The sequence below is a fragment of the Puma concolor genome, chromosome E1 (assembly GCF_028749965.1).
Source record: "Puma concolor isolate L17-30 chromosome E1, mPumCon1.1.hap2, whole genome shotgun sequence".
Taxonomy (NCBI): domain Eukaryota; kingdom Metazoa; phylum Chordata; class Mammalia; order Carnivora; family Felidae; genus Puma; species Puma concolor.
In genome coordinates, this window is record NC_141680.1 from 23,375,825 (window position 1) to 23,399,218 (window position 23,394).

The 23,394-nt window shown below is 47.9% G+C and overlaps 1 protein-coding gene across 1 annotated transcript; it reads right to left on the reverse strand.

The window, feature by feature from the left end:
- Positions 1–5,606: 5,606 nt before the first annotated feature.
- Positions 5,607–22,780, reverse strand: RAD51D (RAD51 paralog D). Its single transcript, XM_025917372.2, has 10 exons — positions 22,479–22,780; positions 22,086–22,147; positions 21,515–21,633; positions 13,385–13,466; positions 13,022–13,156; positions 12,420–12,515; positions 8,930–9,020; positions 8,738–8,808; positions 6,401–6,565; positions 5,607–6,257 (listed from the first exon to the last, which is right to left on the reverse strand). The coding sequence occupies exons 1-10, from the start codon at positions 22,558–22,560 to the stop codon at positions 6,174–6,176; spliced, it is 987 nt and encodes a 328-aa protein (XP_025773157.1). The 5' UTR covers positions 22,561–22,780; the 3' UTR covers positions 5,607–6,173.
- Positions 22,781–23,394: the final 614 nt, after the last annotated feature.

Consider the following 23,394-nt stretch of genomic DNA (forward strand, 5'->3'; position numbering starts at 1 on the left):
CGTTAGCCAGTGTAGACTAGGAAAATAATATACATTCTCATCATTTTTCTGACCAAGTCTAGTGATACTTTCTCCTATTTTTAGGTTCCTGTCAAAACCTCCCACAGTTGTGAACGGTTTGTATTTGAAAATAATGAGCATCGGGGCGCCTGGGTGGCGCAGTCGGTTAAGCGTCCGACTTCAGCCAGGTCACGATCTCGCGGTCCGTGAGTTCGAGCCCCGCGTCAGGCTCTGGGCTGATGGCTCAGAGCCTGGAGCCTGTTTCCGATTCTGTGTCTCCCTCTCTCTCTGCCCCTCCCCCGTTCATTCTCTGTCCCAAAAATAAACGTTGGAAAAAAAAAAAAAAATTTAAAAAAAAAAAAAAAGAAAATAATGAGCATCACAAGGAAGTGATGTAAAAATACTATCATTTATACACGTAGACTCTCACAAGTATGATTTCCAATCTTCACAACCCAGCAAACTGAGTCCTGTCATTCCCATGTTATTAACAAGGATCTGAAGATTAATTCACCCAAAGCCACACAGGTAGAAAAAGGCTAAGTTGAAATTTTAAACCAGGTCTTTCCACCCCCAGGAACTCATGAAAAGACTAGCCTTCTAGAGGTCTCCTACCCCTAAATTAAATGTGCTCATCTTTTTCCTACCTGACTATATTCGTAACTTTCCTTGATGGAATTCTGTCCTCTCTGCTTCTCTCCAGGGCTTTAATTCTCCCAGTGAAGGCATTTATTGTCTCTTATTTTCCCCTCTCAGGACATTGTTCATCTTCATTCTGAAATGGATTTGTGACCTGTGATTAAGGCCCAGTATTCTCCACCTGATCTCTCCTTCTCTCAGTGTTAATTATAGTCATAGAAAGTTAATAGGTTCAGAGCAAGGATAGGGTGAGGCCCAGAGATGTTTTTGTAAGCTCAGTTTACAGGCCAAATGCTCAGTTCCAAAGGGAAGTGTGCTCAATCCATGGGTTAGAGCCTAGATTCATAACATCCTATAGAGGTCATTTTTTTCCCAGGGCCCTCTGGTCCATATTATAGCTAAATCATTGGAATGCTGCTAAATAATGTGCAGATCTCTGAAGCAAGGAGGTCTCAGAGCTGCATTTACCCACACTCCTCATTTCTCCACCTTTAGCATTATCACCATCACTATTTTTCATCTTTATCGTGTCCTTCTGCAGAGGCACTCAATAATGTACCCATTGTGCAAGTAATCTAAAATCCTTTTCGGCAAGCAATAGTATTTAGTAGTAATAAAACACTAATTTGTCTACCAAGTGACATATTTATAGGAGCAGTTTACTTTGACATATTTTTATTATTTCTACTCATTTGCTAAGTACTTTCCAATACATATTTATGAAGCACATGCCTTTCCCAAAACAGTAGTGAAAAAATAAATCATATTATTTCTTTTATTAGTAGCAGCATGGTTTGTAAGTTCTAGTGCCCTGATTTTGTTACTTCTGGCAAGAGCCGAAAGAATTAATGGTGATTGAGCACCTACTAGGTGCCAGGCTCTCTATGGAAGGCATTTTGCATAGATTATCTGTTAAATTCCCCTGAGACAATGTAATTTTACCAATAAGGAAAATATAATTCCCCCACAACATAGATTTTACCAATGAGACAGACACCTTACCTTGCCTGAGTAATTTGGCCAGAAAGAGCCCCGCAGCATTTTGAACCTGGATCTTTTCCTTATCCAAAACCCCAAATCATCATTCTACTTCATCAGCCCCCTCTTAACTTCTCTGAACCTAGTAAATTATGTAAAATATAAAGTATTCCTTTCTGAAAGAGGCCATGTAGATTACCCCAGAATGGAACAGAGATAAGACACAAGATGTTAACCCCAATTTTTCTATAGGAGGTAACTCTCTAAGGGAGTTATTCCCTAAGAAATCAGTGGTAGGGTATTTTCCAAAGGGAAGGGCCAGTACAAGAGTTCTACTCATTGCTGGGGACAGGACTGGTTATGTAGCTTGCAGGGCACAGTGCGAAATATGGGATGCTTGTTCCAAAAGTATTAAGAATTTCAGGATGGCAACAGTAGAATATAAGCACAGGGCTCTGTGCAACTGCACTGGTCATACTTCCTTGAAGCTGGCCTTGCCCGGACAGAAGGAAGCTGTCACTAATTATCTCCCAGGCATCAGAAGCCTCATAATAATAATATGAGGTTAAGTCCCATTATAGGCCCGGAAAAGTCTTCAGTGCTTTACGTAAACCATATGAACCTAAAGCAATTATAAGCAGCAGGTCTTATTTTCCCCATTTCACAGATGAAACTGAGGCTTAAGGAGTCTAAGTCATGCAGTCTCTTGTAAATTCCCTAGGGGAAATTGGAAAGAGCTAATAAAGTAGATCTCTGATCCAGCTTTTTATGGTGAACTAAGCTGAAAAGAGCTCAGGATGTATATAGCCTTGGCTGCTCTCTGGGCAAAATATGAAAAATAATCTTTTTTTTTTTTTTTTTTTGGATTTTATATTTAAGTAATCTCTACACCCAACATGGGGCGCAAACCCCTAGATTAAGAGCTACATGCCCTTCTGACTGAGCCAGTGAGGCACCCCAACAAAGAGTTTTATCAAAACGTTTACATATTCACAGCTGAAGGCAGCATGAGGATGGACAGAAGAGTTTAGAATGAGACAGACCCGAGTTTGGAATCTGTTGCTATCACTTATTAGCCTTATGTCCTTAGCCTTGCTGGGCTCCTATTGACTGTACAATGGAAATGATTCCCCATGCTAGAAGGGTGTCTGTTCTAAGATCTAAATGAGATGTGTACAAAGGGCCTAAGCACATGAGAGCCTTGAAAAACTTGCCTTCTGGACTTGGGGCTGCCCACTGGATGTCTAATTCCTCCATGCAACTCCCTCCTTTCTAGTAGTGCCCCCATTTCCCAGAAGGCCACAGCATGTGCTTAAGAGAAGCCTGACCCCAGCCCTAAGGCTATTTTCTTCTTGGTCTGAGCCAATCACAGACCCATTTCCCTTGCCATGATTTAGGTGTGGGCTATAAGAAAGCAATTCTGTGCTAAGGTATGAGGTAAATCTGCTCTGGCCGGAAGTTGAATTTTCCTGGTTCTTAAAAGGACCCAAGGCCCGGGTTCCTGCCTGTAGATACTGTCATGTCTGGATTGATGCTCAGAATGGCCACATCCAGAATTTAATGAGGAAAATGAGCTTGAAGACAAAACCAACACAAAAGGAAGGCAGAGTGGAGAAATCAAAGAGGCCTTATACCCCTTCACACTGAGCCACTGAACAAGCCAAACTCGGACTCCTTGTAACTGGAGATAATGTCCTTATTGTTTAAGCCTCTTTAGGCCAGGTTTTGTTACTTGCAGTGGAGAGCAGCCTCAAGGAGACATGGACCTTTTTTTGCCTGAGAGTCTCTGGGGGCTCAGGTGCCTGACTTAAAGTCATCAAGTGCCAGCCCGGAGTAGGGACTCAACATTAATTTTTTTCTAATATCAAACCCAGGGGGGGCGCCTGGGTGGCGCAGTCGGTTAAGCGTCCGACTTCAGCCAGGTCACGATCTCGCGGTCCGTGAGTTCGAGCCCGCATCAGGCTCTGGGCTGACGGCTCGGAGCCTGGAGCCTGTTTCCGATTCTGTGTCTCCCTCTCTCTCTGCCCCTCCCCCGTTCATGCTCTGTCTCTCTCTGTCCCAAAAATAAAAATAAAAAACGTTGAAAAAAAAATTTTAATATCAAACCCAGGACATACAAGAATCCTCCGTAGAAAGCTCTATAAAAAGCTACTCTGGGGAATCAATGACTATCTAGATCTAGAGAAAAACATCCCTGCGTTCCTCATTTGCCATCTTTAAAATGCATTAGAGCCCACCCATTCATATAGTTAACCATTACTGAGCTCCCAGACTGCAGAGAGAACAAAAGGAAAATTGACATGGGGCTCTTAAAATGGCTCTTGAGCTCGTGCGCAGACAAGTGAACAGAAAGAGAGGCAGAGAGGGGTTATGATGTCTATCTAGACAATACTTGCTGCATAAAAAAGGGAGGATGTCAGGGTGAGTGTGCACCTGACACAGCAGACACATAAGCAAAGGGAGCAAAAGGCACTTGGGCAAAAGAACCAGCCCGGCCCGAAGCCTGCTAGGCCAACGCACCATGCAGCCTGCCCAGAATGGAGTGTGCAGTGGCAGCACGCAGGGTGAGGTGAAGCCCTGGTCTGAGAGCAAGATCCAGGGAGGAAGCAAGCTTGGGGGTTGGGGAGGCAGGATCCTGCAGGAATGTCACAAGGTGGTCTGGAGCAGCAGTGAATGGGGCAGCTTCCCGTGGCCAGTGAGGCCACCTGGGTGATGGCTGAGTTGCAGTGAATTGTCCAGGGGAAGAGAAGTATGCAGATGGGAAACTAAAGGTAACAAGGAGACCCAAAGGTCTCTGGGGTCCTGGGTGCCCGCTCCTGTTCTGCCATGGGACCATCACTCCTCCTCTTTGGGCCTCAGTTTCCCTCTCTGGTTGGTCGTGACTACCTGGACTCCTGAGTTCCATAAAAAAAAGAACCCTTGAGTGATTGGGGAGACCGCTGTGCAGAAATTACCTCTGTGGGCTCAAAATGCCCAAATGTCAGGAGCGGCAGGGATCTGCAACTCCTAGCTTAACGTATTTTTCCCTGCTACGGTTGCAGAAATGCGCCAGCCCCTCATGGTGTGAGGATACCGAACATTAATTTCTCCCAGGGTCCTCTCTGCAAGCAGCAGTGCCGGGCTCCCCCTCATCTTAGGCTCACCAACCCTGTCTTCGTTCAGGCAGATACCCCGGAGCCAGCGTGCTGCTCGTTCCCGGTCCTCCACGCTTCCTGCTTCTGCCTCGGCTACGTTCATCATCTTAATGTCCTAGCTTCCCCCTGTAACTCTGACCCCCCTTTTCTTGCAGCCAAGACACAACTAATTAATTACATGACAGGCTCTCTAACCAAGAAAGGCGACCTTCCTTTAAAAAATGTAGTCCGTAAACAATTCTGATCATTTCTCTACTTTGCCTTTTATTATTCTTTCCCTGGTGTCCTCCTCACCACCCCCTGCCCCCCCCCCCCCCCCCAGCCACGGCTACAGCCCTCAGATGGATGGCCACAGTGCCAATAACAGACAGGGGGGTTATTTCATACACTAGGGCACCAGGCTGTGGTACAGCTGGCAGGAAGAGAAGGGTAATTATATTGCATCTCGGAGCCACTGGCAATGAATTTCTGCATAAAGGACTAGATTTGCCATGTATTATTTACGCCAGCATCAATTTTCCCAGCTGGCTGTATTTACTGTGCAAATTCTCCTCTGTCTGTTTATGGGCAAGGCCATGGTTCAGCACCTTTGGCTACTCTATACTGTAGAGGGGCCCTGCAAGGCACCGTGCATAATAAACAAGTAGCTGGATTCACTGTGGTCACATCCTCCCTTCCTGTTAGATTATATCCCTGGGACTGCAGGGAGTTCACAATCTCACCTAGTCATGGTGATGCATGCAGGTGTGTGAAACCAAATCGGCAAGAGGGAAAAAAGGAGTAACCGTTCTTTGGAACCTCACTAGGGGAAACTGAAAAACAACCTTCTGGGGGGAAATTAGGTGGCTTTGGGGCTCAGGGAATTTCGTCTTTGTATTTTTCAGAACATGACATAGATAAAGGTTTTGCATTTACAAGGGCACTTCCACCTAGTACCTCAGAGACAAAGCTAGGGGAGCTCCATCTTATGGATGGAAAAACAGAGGCCAAAAACCCCCAAACAAAAACAAACAAAACAGAGAGAAGCGGGGGCAAGCCGGAGGCTTCATGGCTCAATCACTGTGTAAGGATGGAGTGCAGGCACAACGATGACACACAGGGTTCTGCTCAGTTACTAGCATGCCTCTTCAGAAATGCCCTAAGCCAGGGTGAACTCAGCTCCCACTGGAAACATACATGATAGAAACAAGGAAGAAAACTTGGCACCGGCATGGATTTCTGGGTCCTTCCACCACAGCACCTCTCTCGCCTGTAGCTCTGTTTCCACAGAAAGAGAGGCTGCAGAAACAGAGATGCCTCTTCTGTCCAGCCCAAGAGCTTCGACTGGAATCCCAAGCGCTGGATGGCAGTGAACAGCAGGTGTTACTGTGCACAGAGTTGGGGGGCCCATGATGGCCCTCCCTTTCCCAATCAGTAGAACAGTCACATCTGATCTCCCTGTGACGTGGGGCTCTGCTCTGGAGTCCCCCAGGTTCCAATGTCTACCATCTCCTGGAAACCTGTTGGCTGGGAGAAGACAGGAGGGAAAGGTAAGTTTTTGAGTGAAGCAGCCCAAGCCGGTGGCCACTTTGGTTGCAGGGTCTCAGCATCCAAGATGTCTCTATAAGACATCTGGGCCGATTCCTGGCTTTCCCCTGGGGCTGGCTCACCAGACGGGGAGATTTGGTCAGACAGGCCCTGCGCCAACTGCCTGACATCCCTGCCCCTTCCTCAATGTCCAGGAGAATCCGGGTGCTGGGTACAAAGCTCCAGGAGCGTCCAAGGGCAGGTTTGAGCTTCCCACTGTCCCTGTCTCGGGTCATGTGATTGGTCACCTGGGGAAGAAAGCATCAAAGACTTAATGCAAGTGTAGAAAAAACTGAGGCCTCGCACAGAGAAATGACTTCCCCAAGGCTCCATAAGTTAGTAACAGCAGGTCTTGCGTTAAGAACCGTGGGTCCTCACTTGTGCTCAACTCTTTCCATTAAATCACAATGCCTCAGGCTGGACTTGGACAGAAGGTGATGGGGCATGTGTCTGGGAAAAGCAGTGTTGTCTGCACTTTGCTGAAGGGAAGCCAGCAGCGGGCTTCCCCGACCCAGCAGACAGGCATCCTGAGACCACGTCCACCCAGCCTTTTGTGTCAGGGAGTGCCTCTGTGTGTGGGGAGGTTGGGGGAGCTTTGAAAGGGAGGTCGTAATCTGGTCAGTCCGTTCTACTCTGCCCAGGATAGTCATAGGTAGGCGACCTGAGCCTCACAGCATCCTCTTAATAAGATTCTCCCCACCAGACCCCAACCAGGGGCAGGGGATGTGGCTTATTCGTCACCGAGTCCCCACTGCCTGAGCCAGAGGCACAAGCAGGTGATCACGTTAATTCTAAAGTCAGGAGAGGGAGGCCCTGGGACTCAAGAACACTGCTGGTGGGTGTAGAAATGAGAATACCTCCCTGGAAATTAGTTGGCATCTACACATTTAAAAATGCATGCACCCTCGGGGTGCCTGGGTGGTTCGGTTGGTTAAGTGTCTGACTTCAGCTCAGGTCATGGTCTCATGGCCCCATCGGGCTCCCTGTCGTGCTGTGTTGACAGCACAGATCTTGGAGCCTGCTTCAGATTGTGTCTACCTCTCTCTGCCCCTCCCCTGCTTGTGTGTGCTCCTTTTCTCTCAAAAATAAGTAAATAAACATTAAAAAAAAAAAAAAAAAAGAAAAAGAAAATGCATGCAACCCTGACCCAGGGAATATACTTTCAGGAGTTCGAGGAAATAATATGAAATGTGCAAAGAGATTTAGGTATCAGCATGTTGTTCACTGGCGTCTTCCTTAAAATAAGAGGAAAACCAGGAATGACCTACAGGCCCCAAGATCATTATGGTATACGAGGGGCTGGCAAACTAATACCCAAATGTGGCCCAAAATTGTTATTGAAAATCAAATGTGACTGGAACATAGCCATGCCCTTTTGCTCAAGTATTGTCTATGGCTGCTCTCATGCTATCTAGGCAGAGTTGAGTGGTTGTGATGCAAACCGTATGGCCATAAAGCCTCAACTATTTACTGTCTGGCCCTCTACAGAAAACTTTGCTGACCCCTGTAACCTAGGTATTAGATAAAATATATAACTGCTAAAAATGGCATTCTTAAAACATCTAAAGACATGGGAAATGGAATGAGTTTTTTAAAAAAAAAATTATTTATTATGAGAGAGAGAGAGAGAGGCAGAGAGAGAGGGAGAAAGAAAAGCCCAAGCAGGCTCCACACTGTCAGCACAGAGCCCAATATGGGGCTCGATCCCACAAACTGTGCGATCATGACCTAAGCTAAAATCAAGAGTCAGACGCTTAATCAACTGAGCCACCCAGGTGCCCTGAGTTTTTTTTTTTAAACAAGGTTACAGTTTAGTTGGAAAGCTGGTTAAACGTATAGATATATATGCAGAGAAAAAAGATCCTATGGAGATATACAAAAATATTAATATGATTTCTGTGGATGTGGAGATTTATTGCAAATTTGATTCCTATATTTAACTATTTTGCCCTATGAGAAGCATGCAGACTTGAAAGGCAAAACTATTGAGATAGAAACCAGATTGGTGGTTGTCTGGGGCTGGGTGACCTTTTTGGGGTGACCAAAATAGTCGAGATCTTGATTGTGCCAGGGTAACAAGACTGGATACATTAGTATCTGTTGGCCAAACTTTAAATGAGAAGAGAGTTACTCTGTGTGAATTATACCCGAATAAACCTGTCTTAAAGTAAAAAGAAAAACAAGACTGTCCTTGACCCCTTGGCTATTTACGTCCAATCCCATCAAAATCCAGTGCTCGATGACCCAGGGAAGTTGGGCCAGGACCCTTTCCTAAAGGGCCACTTTCAGGTTTCAGAGGTTGCCATTTAAGGGAAGTAAACAGCCTAGAAACTGAATTATAAATTGAATTCATGTGCCCCCTTGGCAAAGCCCTGGGATCAGACACAAAAGCAGCAAGCTGGCCAAGCCCAGTTCCTCACCATTACCGCCACGCCAATGTCCCGGGCCAGGGTCTTCAGCTCTCGAGACAGCTGCATCATCAAGGCCAAACCTGGAAGAGAAGCAAAGGGCGAGGGCAGCAGGGCACCCGGGACTAGGCTGGATGGGGACTGGATTTCAGAGCTGGGAGGCAAGGTCATGTCCCGGACTGTGGGCTCTGCCACACCTCTTACCTTCCCTCTGCTGACCTCCCAGAAGTGGGGAGACCACGGCAGTGACCGAGTCCACAACCACCACCTTCACAGTCGCTGAGGCACTGCTCACCTGGGGAGAAGCAGGTGCCATGAACCAGTTAGTCTCTAGGGGGTGTCCATTACAGGACAAGATTGTTCCTCTATCCGGAACTGGTAAGAAGTAAGTTCCCCAACCCCAAATATTAGCTGTGCAGGTTTCACGGACTTTCAGTCCCCCCACCCCACCTCCTATGTAGGTATGAGAGATTTTACTGAAGACTTGGGTGGAGAGAGAGGTTTTAAATCAAAGGACATCACAGATATACCAAAATATATTTGCAAAATCCCTGTTCCAAGTTCTATAGCCCTAGCCATGAATTTTCTTTTTCTTTTTTTAGGATTTTATTTTATTTTATCTTATTTTTTAGAGAGCATATACACACACATGCAAGGGGGATAAGCAGAGGAGGGAAGAGAGAGAATCTTTCTTTTTTTTAATGTTTATTTCTTTTGAGAGAAAGCATGTGAACAGGGGAGAGGCAGAGAGAGAGAGGGACAGACAGAATCCCAAGCAGGCTCCCAGCTGTCAGCATGGAGCCCCACACAGGGTTTGATCTCACAAACTGTGAGATCATGACCTAAGCCAAAATCAAGAGTAGGGTGCTTAACTGCCTGAGCCACCCAGGTACCCCGAGAGAATCTTAAGCAAGTTCCATGCTCATGTGGAGCCCAACTCAGGGCTCGATCCCATGACACTGGGATCACAAGCCAAGACGAAATCAAGACCTGAACGCTCAATCGACTGACCCACCCAGGCACCCCTTAAGATTTTACTATATTTTTTAAGTGTATTTACTTATTTTGAGAGAGAGAGAAAGAGTGCATGAGCAGGGGAGGGGCAGAGAGAGAGGACAGAGAGAATCCCAAGCAGGCTCAGCATCGTCAGTGCAGACCCTGATGTGGGGCTCAGTCCCGCGAGCTGTGAGATCACGACCTGAGCCGAAACCAGGAGTCAGATGCTTAACCGACTGAGCCACCCAGGCACTCCTTAAGATTTTATTTTTAAGTAATCTCTATACCCAACGTGTGGCTCGAACTCACAACCTTGAGATCAAGAGTTACATGCTCTACTGACTGAGCCAGCCAGGTGCTCCAGTCCCGAATTTTCTTAGAAGCCATCTTTCTCCTGATGGCCAGCCCTCCACCATCTTTTCAGGTCCCTCTTCTCCCTCTCCTTCCTACTCCCCAAATTCCTAACTCCCTGTGCTAAAGGGTTAGCCTTCTCTTTACTTCACTGTCTCCTTCCAGATCATCATGCCTCTAGGGCCTCATCTTCCGCATCTGAAGTGGTTCTAAATATAGACTATATAGACAGCCATCTGTTAAAACCATAAACTTTTGTCTTTACACAAGCATTAGCATCTTGGACCTAACCTCCCTTACTCCTTATATCCAAGTCATTTGCTGATTCTGTTTCTACAGCTTTCTTTCTCACTTCATGCCGACCAGATCTTGGATATTCAGCATTATCTGGCCTGTCTTTTGCATGTCTTTGTTCATCTTCCAGTTTCTGACTCTCGGCCATCAGCTTGTCTAAGAGAAGACGGCAGAAGAGAAGCTAAAGCTGAAATCAGCTTAACTCTTCCTCACTCTGGGAGAGCAGGTTGAAATCTCTGGCTAAAATGGGGACAGCCAGGCTCTCACTGCTGGCAACTATGGAGTTATCAGGTCATCCGTGGCAGACAAAACCTAAAGCAGCCCCTTGACCCCCACCTCCAGGTGTACAAGCTCTCATATAATCCCCTCCCCCCAACTACGGGTGAGTCTTATGGCTTGCTTCTGACTAATACAGTGTCAAAGGTGTTGGAATGTTACTCTCTTGTCTAGGCTACGTTATACGGCAAAGGTAATGAAACATCACTCCCAAGATTACATTATGTTATATGAGACTGCGTGTTGCTCTCATTCTTGTGCTGTCTTGAAAGCAAGTGGTCATGCTGTGAACTGCTTATGGAAAGGGCCACATGGCAGACAACAGGGGGCAGTGTGCCAGCAAGAAACTGGACCCCACTAGGAAATGAATTCTGACAACAACCTGAGTGAACTTACAAGTGGATTCTCCCCCAGTTGAGCCTCCAGATAAGAACACAGCCCAGCTGCCATCTTGATTACAGACTACTGAGATCCTAAGCAAAGGCCCCAGCTAACTGTGCCAGACTCCTGACCCATAGAAATTGTGAGGTAGTAAACATGTGTTGCTTTAAGTCATTAAATTTATGTAATTTGTTATACAATAGGATATATACTATCATAACGGTCTTCCAGTAAAAAATACAGTCATTTGACTTGGGAGTTGAGAGATTTGGGTTATTCGCTTAGTTCTTATCCTTATTATGTGGTGACTATAAATAACTTACTAAACTTCTCTGGCCCTCACTCTCATCTCTAGAAATAGAGGGTTGGATTAGATCAAGGCTACTTGACTTCATGTCTCAACACACATGGGTCATAATCAAAAATGGCTCCTATGGCAAGTATCTGTTCAGTACATTCTGAAGTTTGTAAAAATGATTTACTTTACATGCACATGTTATGCTTTGGGGTCAGAGTTTAACATGAATTGAGCTATTCTTTTTTTTTCTTTTTTTAATGAATTTTAATGAATATTTAATGAATATTCTAAGATGTCTTTCTAAATCTAGTAGCTCATAAATCAGTGCACCAAATCCTAAGTACCTAGGCAAGTATAGTGCAGTACGAATCCAAATGCCATTCTAAACTCCTCTTCCTTGTTAACAGGATTCTGAAGGTTTTCAGGTACTGGGCAGAAATCTCCTGACATCATGGAAAGTGGGCCCAACTCCTAGTCTGAGATACACATAAAACTCTGTTTTGGCCAACTAGATGTAAAGCAAAGTCTACTAGTGGCTTCTGAAGACAGATTTTTCTTTCCTGATAAAAGGAGAGAAGTGCAGAAAAGGGGCCATCTATTACTGCCCTGAACACCGGGGTTGATGTGTGAAGACATAAGGCTTAGAGCTATAGCAGCCACTTTGCAATCATGAGGGGAAAGAGCAAGAGAATCAGACACACCAACCTAGAGCCCTGATACTGTGGACCAGCCAACCTCCAGACTCATGTGAGATAATTAAATGTCCTCAAGGTTCATGTGTCTGTCAGGCAGACTCTATCACTTGCAGCTGAAAGTAATCCTAGCTGATCCTGTGGGGGAATGAATGCAGAAATGAGTATGACATGATCCTTGCACTCAAGGGTCTTACTGTTTAGTGGGAAAGATGGGCATGTAAACAATGAGGTACTCAGGAATGGATTTAGCACTCAGGAGTCCCATCCTGGAAGTGGCATGCACAGCTGGAGTCACCAGATTGCATATCTGCATTTCCAAACAGTCTGTCGTAGGGCACCTGCCCACATACAGATCGCCCTGGCAAGTTGGGTGAAGCAGGAAGGGACAGAACAGCAGGCTCACCTGCTGGGACATAGCGCCTCGGAGGTCCTGCAACACGTCCAACATCTGGAAGATGTCAAACGCACGAACCACCTGGATCCTCTGGAGAGCTCCTGCCTAAAGGGGTGGGAAAGAGAAGGAGGGGCTTTCAATAAGAGGGAGCAGGGGATCAAGCAAGTTAAAGAGGGATTTTAAACCTGAGCAGACGCATCTAGACATAAGGACTCAAGTCCAAGATGGCAGATGGGTTTTGTCTACTGGGCCAGTTCTCACACTGGTGGTTGCCGGGTGCTGACCTACAAAGCCAAGTCAGAGTGCAGTCAGGGAAGTACGACTGGCAGGTCTGGTTAGGAACGTCTGCTGAGGGCAAGCAATGGGAAGGAAACACAGATGCTGGATGTTTGCCAGCCATGACTTAGGGTGCGCAAGGGTTGGATTACCTGGGAGATCAGTGTGGTAGCATCCCAGCTAGGATAATGTCATAACAGGGGAAGCTTGAAGAGTACAGGAAGTATTAATAGAAATGACTGTTAATCCAAATGGCCATAATTCTTGCAGTATAAGGGATACTTGGGTCTTTCTGTGTCAGAACCTCAAAGGAACTCAACCCTCCTACCCCTTACCTGCTCCTCCTCATCTGGGGTTCTAGCCTGAAGCAGCTGGAGGAGGCGGGAGGCTGTCAGTCCTCCATTGGAATCAACGTATACAACATTCTGCTGCAAGCCATAGGCCACATTTGCAGCCACACAAAGACATACCTGAAAAGACAAGGCATTGGGAGAACTTGAGCCCCCAAAATGAGAACTCCCCACCAAATCCTGTCCAAATCCCAGTGACACGATCGAGTCAAGTTCAAGCCCCACTCCTCATCACCCATCCTCTCTCTTCCAAGTTGAGTCACAAGCACATTGGCAGAAGCTCCCTGAGGGATATGGAGCTATGCACCCACCTCCCCCTATCCTCCTGGCTGCTGGCCGCACATGTACCTGGGTTTTGCCGCTACCTGGGCCTCCTACAATTTCAGTCACTTCTCCAGTGTAGAGACCAGCATCAAGCAGTTTGTCTAGGCTGATGAAAGAAGAGGAGGAAGGATGAGAATCAACCCAGGGGACTGGAGGGAACAGAGGGGAGTAGGAACCAAGAAGAAAAGGAAGACATTCCTTCCCAGCACTGGTTCTGCCCAGATGATCTGAACATCTCTGGGGAAAGAGGGCACGGCTACAAGATCCTGCTTGGGGCCATCCTCATCTGTTCACTCTCAGCCTAAAGATCACTCCCCACAGAGGTCTCCGCTGCCCCATCAAAAGGTCCTCCTTCCTGATCTGAATCTCAGTCCCTTGTGGGTTTCCTTTAAACTCTGAAATAATTATAGATTCATTAGGAAGTTGCACAAAAAAAATCGTACAGGGGTGTTGCATGTACCCTTCGCCTCACACTGTCCCTAACGGCAGCCTCCTGCACTGTAAGATACACTGTACCACAGTACAACATTGCCAGGCGACCCTAGTGCAATCTGCAGAGCTTATCCAGATATCCCCAGTGTTATGTGTGTGCACGTACAGTTCTATGGAATCGTATCACACGTGGTTTATGCAACCACCACAATCAAGACACAGAATGTCTCCATCACTATAAGGCTCCCTTTATAGCCACCCTTTTATAGCCACACCCCTCCATTCAACCCCTACTCCCCTAACCCCTGGAAACCACCAATCTGTTCTTTATCTCTATCATGTTGTTTCAAGAATGTTATGGACATAGAATCACACTGTATGCAGCCATTGTGGCTGGTTTCTTTTGCTCAGCATCATTCCCTTAAGATCCATCCAAGTTGTTGTATCCATAGCCGTTTCTTTTCATTGCTGAGAAGGAGCCCATGGTAAGGATGTACCAAGTGTGTTTAACCACCCACCCATTGAAGTCTGTTCTAGCTGTTTCCACTTTGAGGCAATTATGAATCAAACTGCTATGAACATTTGTGTACAGGTTTTTGTGTAAACCTGTTTTTGTTTCTCTGGAATAAATGTGTAAGAATAGAACTCCTAGGGGCGCCTGGGTGGCTCAGTCGGTTGGGCGTCCGACTTTGGCTCGGTCATGATCTCACAGTTCGTGAGTTCAATCCCCACATCGGGCTCTGTGCGGACAGCTCAGAGCCTGGAACCTGCTTCGGATTCTGTGTCTCCCTCTCTCTCTCTGTCCCTCCCCAACTCGCACTCTGCCTCTCTCTCTCAAAAATAAACAAACGTTGGGGCACCTGGGTGGCGCAGTCGGTTAAGCGTCCGACTTCAGCCAGGTCACAATCTCGCGGTCCGTGAGTTCAAGCCCCGCGTCGGGCTCTGGGCTGATGGCTCAGAGCCTGGAGCCTGTTTCTGATTCTGTGTCTCCCTCTCTCTGCCCCTCCCCCGTTCATGCTCTGTCTCTCTCTGTCCAAAAAAAAATAAAAAATAAAAAAAAAATAAACAAACGTTAAAAAAAAAAAAAAAGAATAGAACTCCTAGTGGGTGCTTGGCTGACTCAGTAGAGCATGCAACTCTTGATCTTGGGGTTGAAAGTTCGAGCCCCACATTGGGTATAAAGATTACTTAAAAATAAAGTGTAAAAAAAAAAAAAAAGAATACAACTTCTGGGTTGTGTGGTAACCATATATTAATTTTACTAAGAAACTACTAAACGATTTTCCAGAGTGGCTATGCCATTTTACTATCCCACTAAGAATGTATGAGTAATCCAGTCTCTCTATATCCTTACCAGCATTTGGTATTTATCACTGCTTTTTAAATGTTTGTTTATTTTTGAGAGAGACAGACAGAGCATGAACAGGGGAGGGGCAGAGAGACAGGGAAACACAGAATCCAAAGCAGGCTCCGGGCTCTGAGCTGCCAGCACAGAGCCCGATGCAGGGCTCAAACCCACTAACCGTGAAACCATGACCTGAGCCGAAGTTGGGACACTTAACTGACTGAGCCAGCCAGGTGCTGCTATCACTACTTTTTATTGTAGCCATTCTGGTAGGTGTGCAGTAATATCTCATTGTGGTTTTGTTTTGTTGTTTATTTTTTTAATGCTTATTTATTTATTTTTGAGAGAGAGAGAGAGAAGAGAGAGGGAGGGAGGGAGGGAGGGAGAAAGATCATGAATGGGGGAGAGGCAGACAGAAAGGGAGACAGAACCCCAAGCAGGCTCCGTACTGTCAGTTCAGAGCCCAGCACAGGGCTTGGACTCACGAATTGTGAGATCATGACCTGAGCCGAAATCAAGAGCCAAACGCTTAACTGACTGAGCCACCCAGGTGCCCCTCATTGTGGTTTTAATTTGCATTTCCTTAATAACTAATAATGTTTGACATCTTTTCATGTGATTATTTGCCACCTGTATGTCCTCCTTGGTGAAATATCTGTTCATGTCTTTTGACCATTTGCTAACTGGATTGTTTCACCATTGAGTTTTTTTTTAAGTTTATTTATTTATTTTGGGAGAGAGAAAACTTGTGTGCACACGTGGGAGAGGGGCACAGAGAGACAGAGACAGAGAGAGAGAGAGAGACAGACAGACAGACAGACAGACAGAAAGAGAGACAGAGAAAATCCCAAGCAGGCTCTGTGCAGAGACTGAAGTGGGGCTCGACATGGTTCTTGAACTCATGAACCGTGAGAGATCATGACCTGAGCTGAAGTCAAGAGGCAGATGCTCAACTGATTGAGATACCCAGGTGCCCCTCACCATTGAGTTTTAAGAATTCTTTATATATTCTAGATGCAAGTCCTTTGTTGAATATGTGGCTTGCAAATACGGTGCCCAGTCTATAGCTTGTCTTTTTGTCCTCTTTTGCAGGGCAGAAGTTTTAAATTTTGACTAGTTTTTATTTTTTTGATTAAAAATTTTATCTTTTTTTAATTGATCACACGTTTGGTGTCACATCCAAGAACCTTTGCCTCGCCCTAGTTCCAGAGATTTTCTGTATTTTGTTCTAAAACCTTGACAGTCTTAGGGCACCTGGCTGGCTCAGTCGGAGGGTGCAACTCTTGATCTAGGGGTTGTGAGTTTGAGTCCCACGTAGGGTGCAGAGATTACTTTAAATAACATCTTGAAAAATAAAAATAAAGATAAAAGCTTGACAGTTGTACATTTAAGTCCATGATCCATTTTCAATTTTTGTGTGAGATGAGGGGTTTAGGGATACTTATTACCCCATGATGCCCACCAGCTCCAGCACCATTGTTGAAAGATTATATCCTTCCTCCACTGAAGTGTTTTTGGACCTTTGTCAACAATCAGTTGGCCATATCTGTGAGTGTACTGCTAGGTTCTCTACGCCACTCCACTGATCTGTGTCTTTTGTGTGGCCAGTACCACACCAGTCTTGATTACTGCTTTATAGTAAGCCTTAGCATGTGGCAGACTGATTCCTCCAACTTTATCCTTTTTTAAAATTGTTTTAGTGATCCTACATCATTAGCTTTTCTGTTTAATTGTTAGAATAAGCCTTATCTCTACCATCAAAAAAAATCCGCTGGGACTTTGGTAAGAACTGCATGAAGTTTTTAGGGCAGTTTGTAGAGAATTGCCATCTTTACTCTGCTAATCCACGAATATAGTGGGTCTCTCTATTTATTTGGGTCATCTTTCATTTCTTTCATCACCAAGTTTGAATTGTCAGCATACAGCTCCCATACCTGCTTTGTTAGATTTAGACCCAAGTATTTCATTTTCTTTGGGGCAAGTGTAAATGGTATTATGTTTTAATTTTCCAATTCCACATGTTCATTTTCAGTATACAGAAATGCAATTGATTTTTATGTGCTGATCTTGTATCCTGAGGCCTTGCTGAACTCACTCAGTTCTAGGAACTGGTAATTATTTTCTATGTGCTTGTTTTTGTCTGTCTTCCCCATTTGGCCCAGAGCACCCACGGGCAAGGACTAGGCTCCGACACTGGCATAGTGCCAGAAACACAGGAGATGAACAATGAATGTTCCCAGAGAAGCAAGTGATAGAAAAGTACCAATTAGTTCCTATATTGCCAAAACCTTGGCTGCAGAAGCCTTGGGATAAACTCAAGACACAGCCAATTCCTAATCCACATCCTGTCCTTGAACCACGATGAAACAGGTCACTAACCACTTTCCACTCCCTGCCCGACCTGTGGGCTGAAGCTTCTCTATCTACACCACAGCCCATACTAATGGCTCCATGTCCTGACCTCATGCATCCCTTTCCCAGCCCTGCAAACCCCTTCCCAGGCCCCAGTACTCTGCAAAGGTTCTGGAAGACCTCCCCTGACCCTCCTGTGTACTCCAAGCATCACCTCAGTAAATACCCCATCTATTTCAATTCCAAGGACTCCGTGATTATAGGCACACGTCCCTGCCAGTCAAAACGCTCTTATCACCACTCCAGTCGCCTGTGGCTTCTCCCGCTGGGACCAGACAATCCCTAGCTCCATCACGGCAGCAGCAGCGGTCCTCCTGGGATGGTCCCCAGCCAGCAGCAACAGGGTCACCTGGGAACTGGTGTGTAATGCAAATTCTCAGGCCCCGCCCCACATCTGCTGCATCAGAAACTGGAGACTGTATCTGATTTCAACAAGGCCTCTAGGTGATCTGGATGCGTGCGCATGTTTGAAAACCACTAGGTTAGACTAGTGATTCTCAATCCTGCCTGCATATTAAAGTCTCCAGAGGAGTTTTGAAAAAGAGGCCTCTGTCAGCAGTTCCCAGACTTGTCCGCACAGTGGAATCACCTGGGAACTTCAAAAACGACTGATGCCTGGGGCACCTGGGTGGCTCAGTTGGTTGAGCATCTGACTTCAGCTCGGGTCATGATCTCGCAGTTTAGGAGTTCGAGCCCCAAGTCGGGCTCTGTGCTGACAACGCGGAGCCTGGAGCCTGCTTCCTATTCTATGTCTCCCTCTCCCTCTCCCCCTCCCCTGCTCATGCTCTGTGTCTCTCTCTCAAAAATAAATAGACATTAAAAAACAAAAACTGTTAAAAAAAAAAAACAAAACCTACTGATGCCTGTGTCCCATCCCCAGAGAATGTGATTTAATTGGTCTGCAGGAGGCATGGGCTTTGGAATGTTTAAAGATTCCCCAAGTGATTCTAATGCCCAGACATGTGTGGGACCCACTGACCTAGAGTAATTAAGTCAGAATTTTTCTTAACCTCCCATTTGATTCTAACGTGTAGCCTGGGCTAAACCACTGGTACTGACTCTCCAGACAAGAATCAACCTCATTCTTGGCCACGAGGACCACGCTGCATAAGGAATTCTCAAATCCCCCTCTCCGCTGACTTCTTAGCTGTGTTCCTGTGTTTTCATTTCATGCCTCCTACTGCCCACAGGACTCTCCTACCGAGCACTTCTAACTCGGAGCATGTGACGACAGAGAGAGACACCTCGCCCCACCTGCCTGGTGCAGCAGAAGCACACCCTGCTCTTACGACTTGCTTTGAATCCGAGTGATTTCTGGGAGTTAGCCTCCCCCTTTCCCTTGGGATTGGCTTTTAGTCTTTTCTTTTCCGGCCGTTCATTCCAACATGACCTAAGTACCTCACCATTTCCTGAAGGTCTTACTCTAAAACGAGGGAGATACAGAAACACAGAGACCTAGCTCCAGCCTTGGAGATACAGAGATACAGAGAGACCAGCCTTCAGGGAATCACCTGACTCCCCCAGTCAATACAGCTTCTTACAAGGTCCACTTCACTCTCTATTGTCCTTGTAAAGACTGACATTGCACATCAGGCTCTGAGATGGCCTACAACAAAGAAACTCATTTAATTTGGGTTAATGAAGCATTTCCTCAGCGTGACAACAGAACTCCCCACCTCCCTTTTAAAAGTTACATCCATCCATTAACTGTCCAGAGAACGTTGTGAGGAGGGCAGAAACCCAGCATATCATCTGATTCCTCACAGCCACATCCCACCAGGTAGCAAGGCCTGTTGCGCATCTTTTCAATGCGTCTCCTGCTGTCACCTGCTCTCGATGGGACTCACGCACTCCACTGCTACTATCTCGGTCTTGGCCTCTCTCCTGCGAGCCTCCCTAGTCCGGTCCACCCTGCACACCTCTGCCTCCGTGCCCACAGCTCACTTTCACATCACGGCCTCCCTCCTGGAGGCAGGCAACAGGACAGAGCAGTCCGAGTCAGAAGTGTGACAGGTACGGCCTCAAGAGCCTGGTCTGCCACTTATTAGTTGTGCGAACTTGCCCACGTCACTTAACCGGAGTTCCGGTCTCTTCATCTAGCCAATGGTGGTTTTACCTGTGATGTGGCCATTGGTGGTCGTGGAGAACAAAGGAAATAATGTGCTGTGGAGTGCTAGCATGGTGCCGGGTTCTTGGTTGGCACTCAGAGAAGGCCCATACTCAATGCCCACAGCCTGCCTCTGCCTCAGAGCTTTCCAGAACCACTCTGATTTCCTTTTCTTTTAAAAAAAAATTTTTTTTACATTTATTTATTTTTGATATAGAGAGACAGAGCACAAGTGGGGAAGAGGCAGAGAGAGAAGGAGACACAGAATCCGAAGCAGGCTCCAGGCTCCGAGCTGTCAGCACAGAGCCCGACGCGGGGCTCAAACTCACAAACGGGGAGATCATGACCTGAGCCGAAGTCAGACGCTTAACCGACTGAGCCACCCAGGTGCCCCTCTGATTTCCTTTACAACACCCCACTGCAGCCACAGTCCTGACCATTTATGACTTGACTTCTCCCTAAACGCTTCCTCTGCCCATGTTGCTTTTCTAAGCTCTCTAAGTCCAGAGGCCAGGTCTGCTTCCGGTGAATCCCTCCCTCCTTATGCTGCCTCCACACATGCGTACACCTCTCTTCTGTTCACCTGCTCTCCTATCTACCCACTACACCACACATTTATTAAGTGCGGGAGCCACGCCATACTGGGACACCTATAATCCGCATGTATCTGTAGGCATGCAGTCGGTGCTTGAGGGGTAAGAGACTCGGACCGCCAACCAGGAGGAAGAAGCACCATGCTGTATGAATCTTGCCAAGAGAACGTGTTAGGGAAACAGCAAGGGCCAAACCAATCCAGAGACCTTTCTGGTGGCAGAGTTCCTCATCAAATTCTGCACGAACAGGCCAGGAAAGAGGTCAGACTCCCTCGGCCAGAAACTGGCTGTGGTCTTCCAACTCTTTCCCTTCCAAGACCACGCAGCAGAATATAACTACTCCTCCACGGAAGCTCCCTTGGCCCCTCTTGCTGCAGGGTATGGGGCACACACCTGGCTCCGATCAAGTGTCTCAGGGCTTTTCCCACCACTCCATGCCCCTCAATCTCTAGGGCTAAACTCAAGCTTGCTTAATCATCACTAACTCACAGGGTCACTGAAGAGATTACATAACCTAATGTCAGTGGCTGGCACGCAGGAGGCACTCAATGAGTGTCAGTCTTGCCATGTTCTCTCGCCCTATCCTTTTTGTTTTATCTATCTTTGAGAGACAGAGCACAAGTGAGAGAGGGGGCAGAGAGAGAGGGGGACAGAGGATCTGAAGCAGGCTCTGCACTTACAGCAGAAATCCTGATGTGGGGCTTGAACTCACAGATAGTGAGATCATGACCTGAGCCGAAGTCAGACACTCAACCGACTGAGCTACTCATGTGCTCCTTGCCCTGTCCTTCAGTGAAATGGGAAGCAGGGCCAGAGAAGAACTGCTTTGCTCTGCTGAATAATAATGAAATACTGACATTTTGTGTGATAGGATAGTGGTTCTCAACCAGAAGCAATTGTGCCCCCACAGGGGTCATTTGGCAACATCTGGAGACATTTTTGATTGTCACAACATGGGGAGAAGGGAGGTACCACTGTTATCTATTGAATAGAGGCCAGAGATGCTGCCCAAAATCCTATAATGCACAGGACAGACACTCCCCCACCCCCCGCCCTGGGGCAAATGATTACAAATCCCAAAATATTAGAAGTGCGAAGTCAAGAAACCCTGTCATAAGGTAAGACAACTCAGAAGTCCTGGCCATCTGCCCATGCTGCCCTCATCACAGCTTGAAAAACCCTGCTCTCTCTAGATTCAAGAGTGAAAGGCGGTACCGGAGGCAGCCCGGTCCTCCAGCCTCTCACCTTCTTCCCCAAATACAAACCTTCCGACGCCAGTGGACAGGATGGCTGTGGAGGTCTTTAGTTCCTCGTACAGATCAGCGCCATTGAAGGGGAAAGCTGAGAACTGAGCCAGCAGCACCCTTCTCAGGGCAACCAGGGCCTACGAAAGGGGCGGGGGCAACTCAAGATGGGGCCTGGATCGCTTCAACCCAAAGCAGCCCGGAGCACACAGCAATGACTCGCCAAGGGAGGGGGCATCCCAGGGTCTCATACGCTGCTGCCACCCCAGTTTTCAATCTCTGGGAGCCCTTTGCTCCTTTGACTCAGGGTTGAGCATTTAGAGACACCCAAGTTTGGGGCGCCTGGGTGGCGCAGTCGGTTAAGCGTCCGACTTCAGCCAGGTCACGATCTCGCGGTCCGTGGGTTCGAGCCCCGCGTCAGGCTCTGGGCTGATGGCTCAGAGCCTGGAGCCTGTTTCCGATTCTGTGTCTCCCTCTCTCTCTGCCCCTCCCCCGTTCATGCTCTGTCTCTCTCTGTCCCAAAAATGAATAAACGTTGAAAAAAAAAAAAAAAAATAGAGACACCCAAGTTTGTAGCGTGGAGATAGCTCACCTTGTAAGACAAGCCACACTTCTGGGCTACATCCTCCAGGTCTGCAGAAACCAGGTCCACCACTGAAAACAAAGCACACGTGGTTGATTGGCAGGAAGGGAGGTGCCGGGCTTCCCACACGTGGCTTTTCCGCTTCTGTAAAGCGAGGTGACGGTTCTACCCCGGGGCAGGCAGTCCCAGGCGGCCTACGTGACAGCACAGAGCCGTGGGGCCTGGCGGGGCGCCTGGCACCCAGTAGGGGTTCTGCCCTCCCCAGGGGCTCGGTTGGCCCCACTCCCGCCTTCCCGAGGCTCTGCAGAGCGGTGCGGGGCAGAGCACAGGGGAGCGGGGAGGACCCCTCCCGGGTACGCCTAGTCCGCGCTGTGCCCAGCTGGGTGGCGCGCACGCGGTCACCTGTCTTGATCCCGCGGCTCCTCAGAAGCTGGACTGTGTCCTGGGTGAGGCCCGGGCACAGCCCGGCCCTGAGAACGCCCATGTTCCCTGGGGGTCGGTCCGGGTAACGCCGGGCTCGGGGCTGGTCGTCCCGCGGGCCTCCGCGGGGGCCCTCTCCCTTCGCCCGGCGGCACCCTGCTCGAGAAGGGGCGCAAGGCGGCAGCGCGGAGGGGGCGCGCCCCACCGGGTCTCCGCGCCTCAGCCCAGCCGCTCGCGCCACGCCGCGCTTCCGCCTTCCAGGAGCCAGGACCTGGCTTGCAGCGCCATCTGCTGGCCGTGCGGCGACAGGGCGGTTGGGGTGGGAGCCGGCCCCCAGTCCCCAGTCCCCAGTCCCCCGCCCCACGACGCTCCACCCCCGTGCTCCCTGGCGCCCGCCGCGCGCTGCCTACTGGACCGGCTCTCCGCCCGCCACGCCCCGCGCCCGCACACGCCTCCACCCGCCTCCGGGGGCGCGCGCGCAGGTCGTGCTGCGCGCCCCCGGGCGTCGGCTTCTGTTCTAAACGCTGGGCCGCGGAGTTCGACCCGACGGACCATCCCTACTCTCAGGCACCTACGTGTTAGTGGGGAGGACAGTGAAGAGGAGTCCAAGATACCGGGTAATTACAGATTTCTATGGTAGGTGCTCAGAAGCAGCAGAGAGGGCATCTGCGGCTCTATTTTTGAAACAACACTTTCTCTTTTGGGGGATGAATTAACAACAAAAACCCTGATGATTTGGAACACAGAAGATATGATTTGGCGTTTTTAAATATCCTTTGCTTTGCCTCGTCCTCTGGGAAACATAAAACAACTTTACAACTCCTCACAATCCAATAAGGCGGCTGCTGTTTTTATCCCCATCTTCCAGAGGAGGAAACTGAGGCTCAGCGAGGTGAAG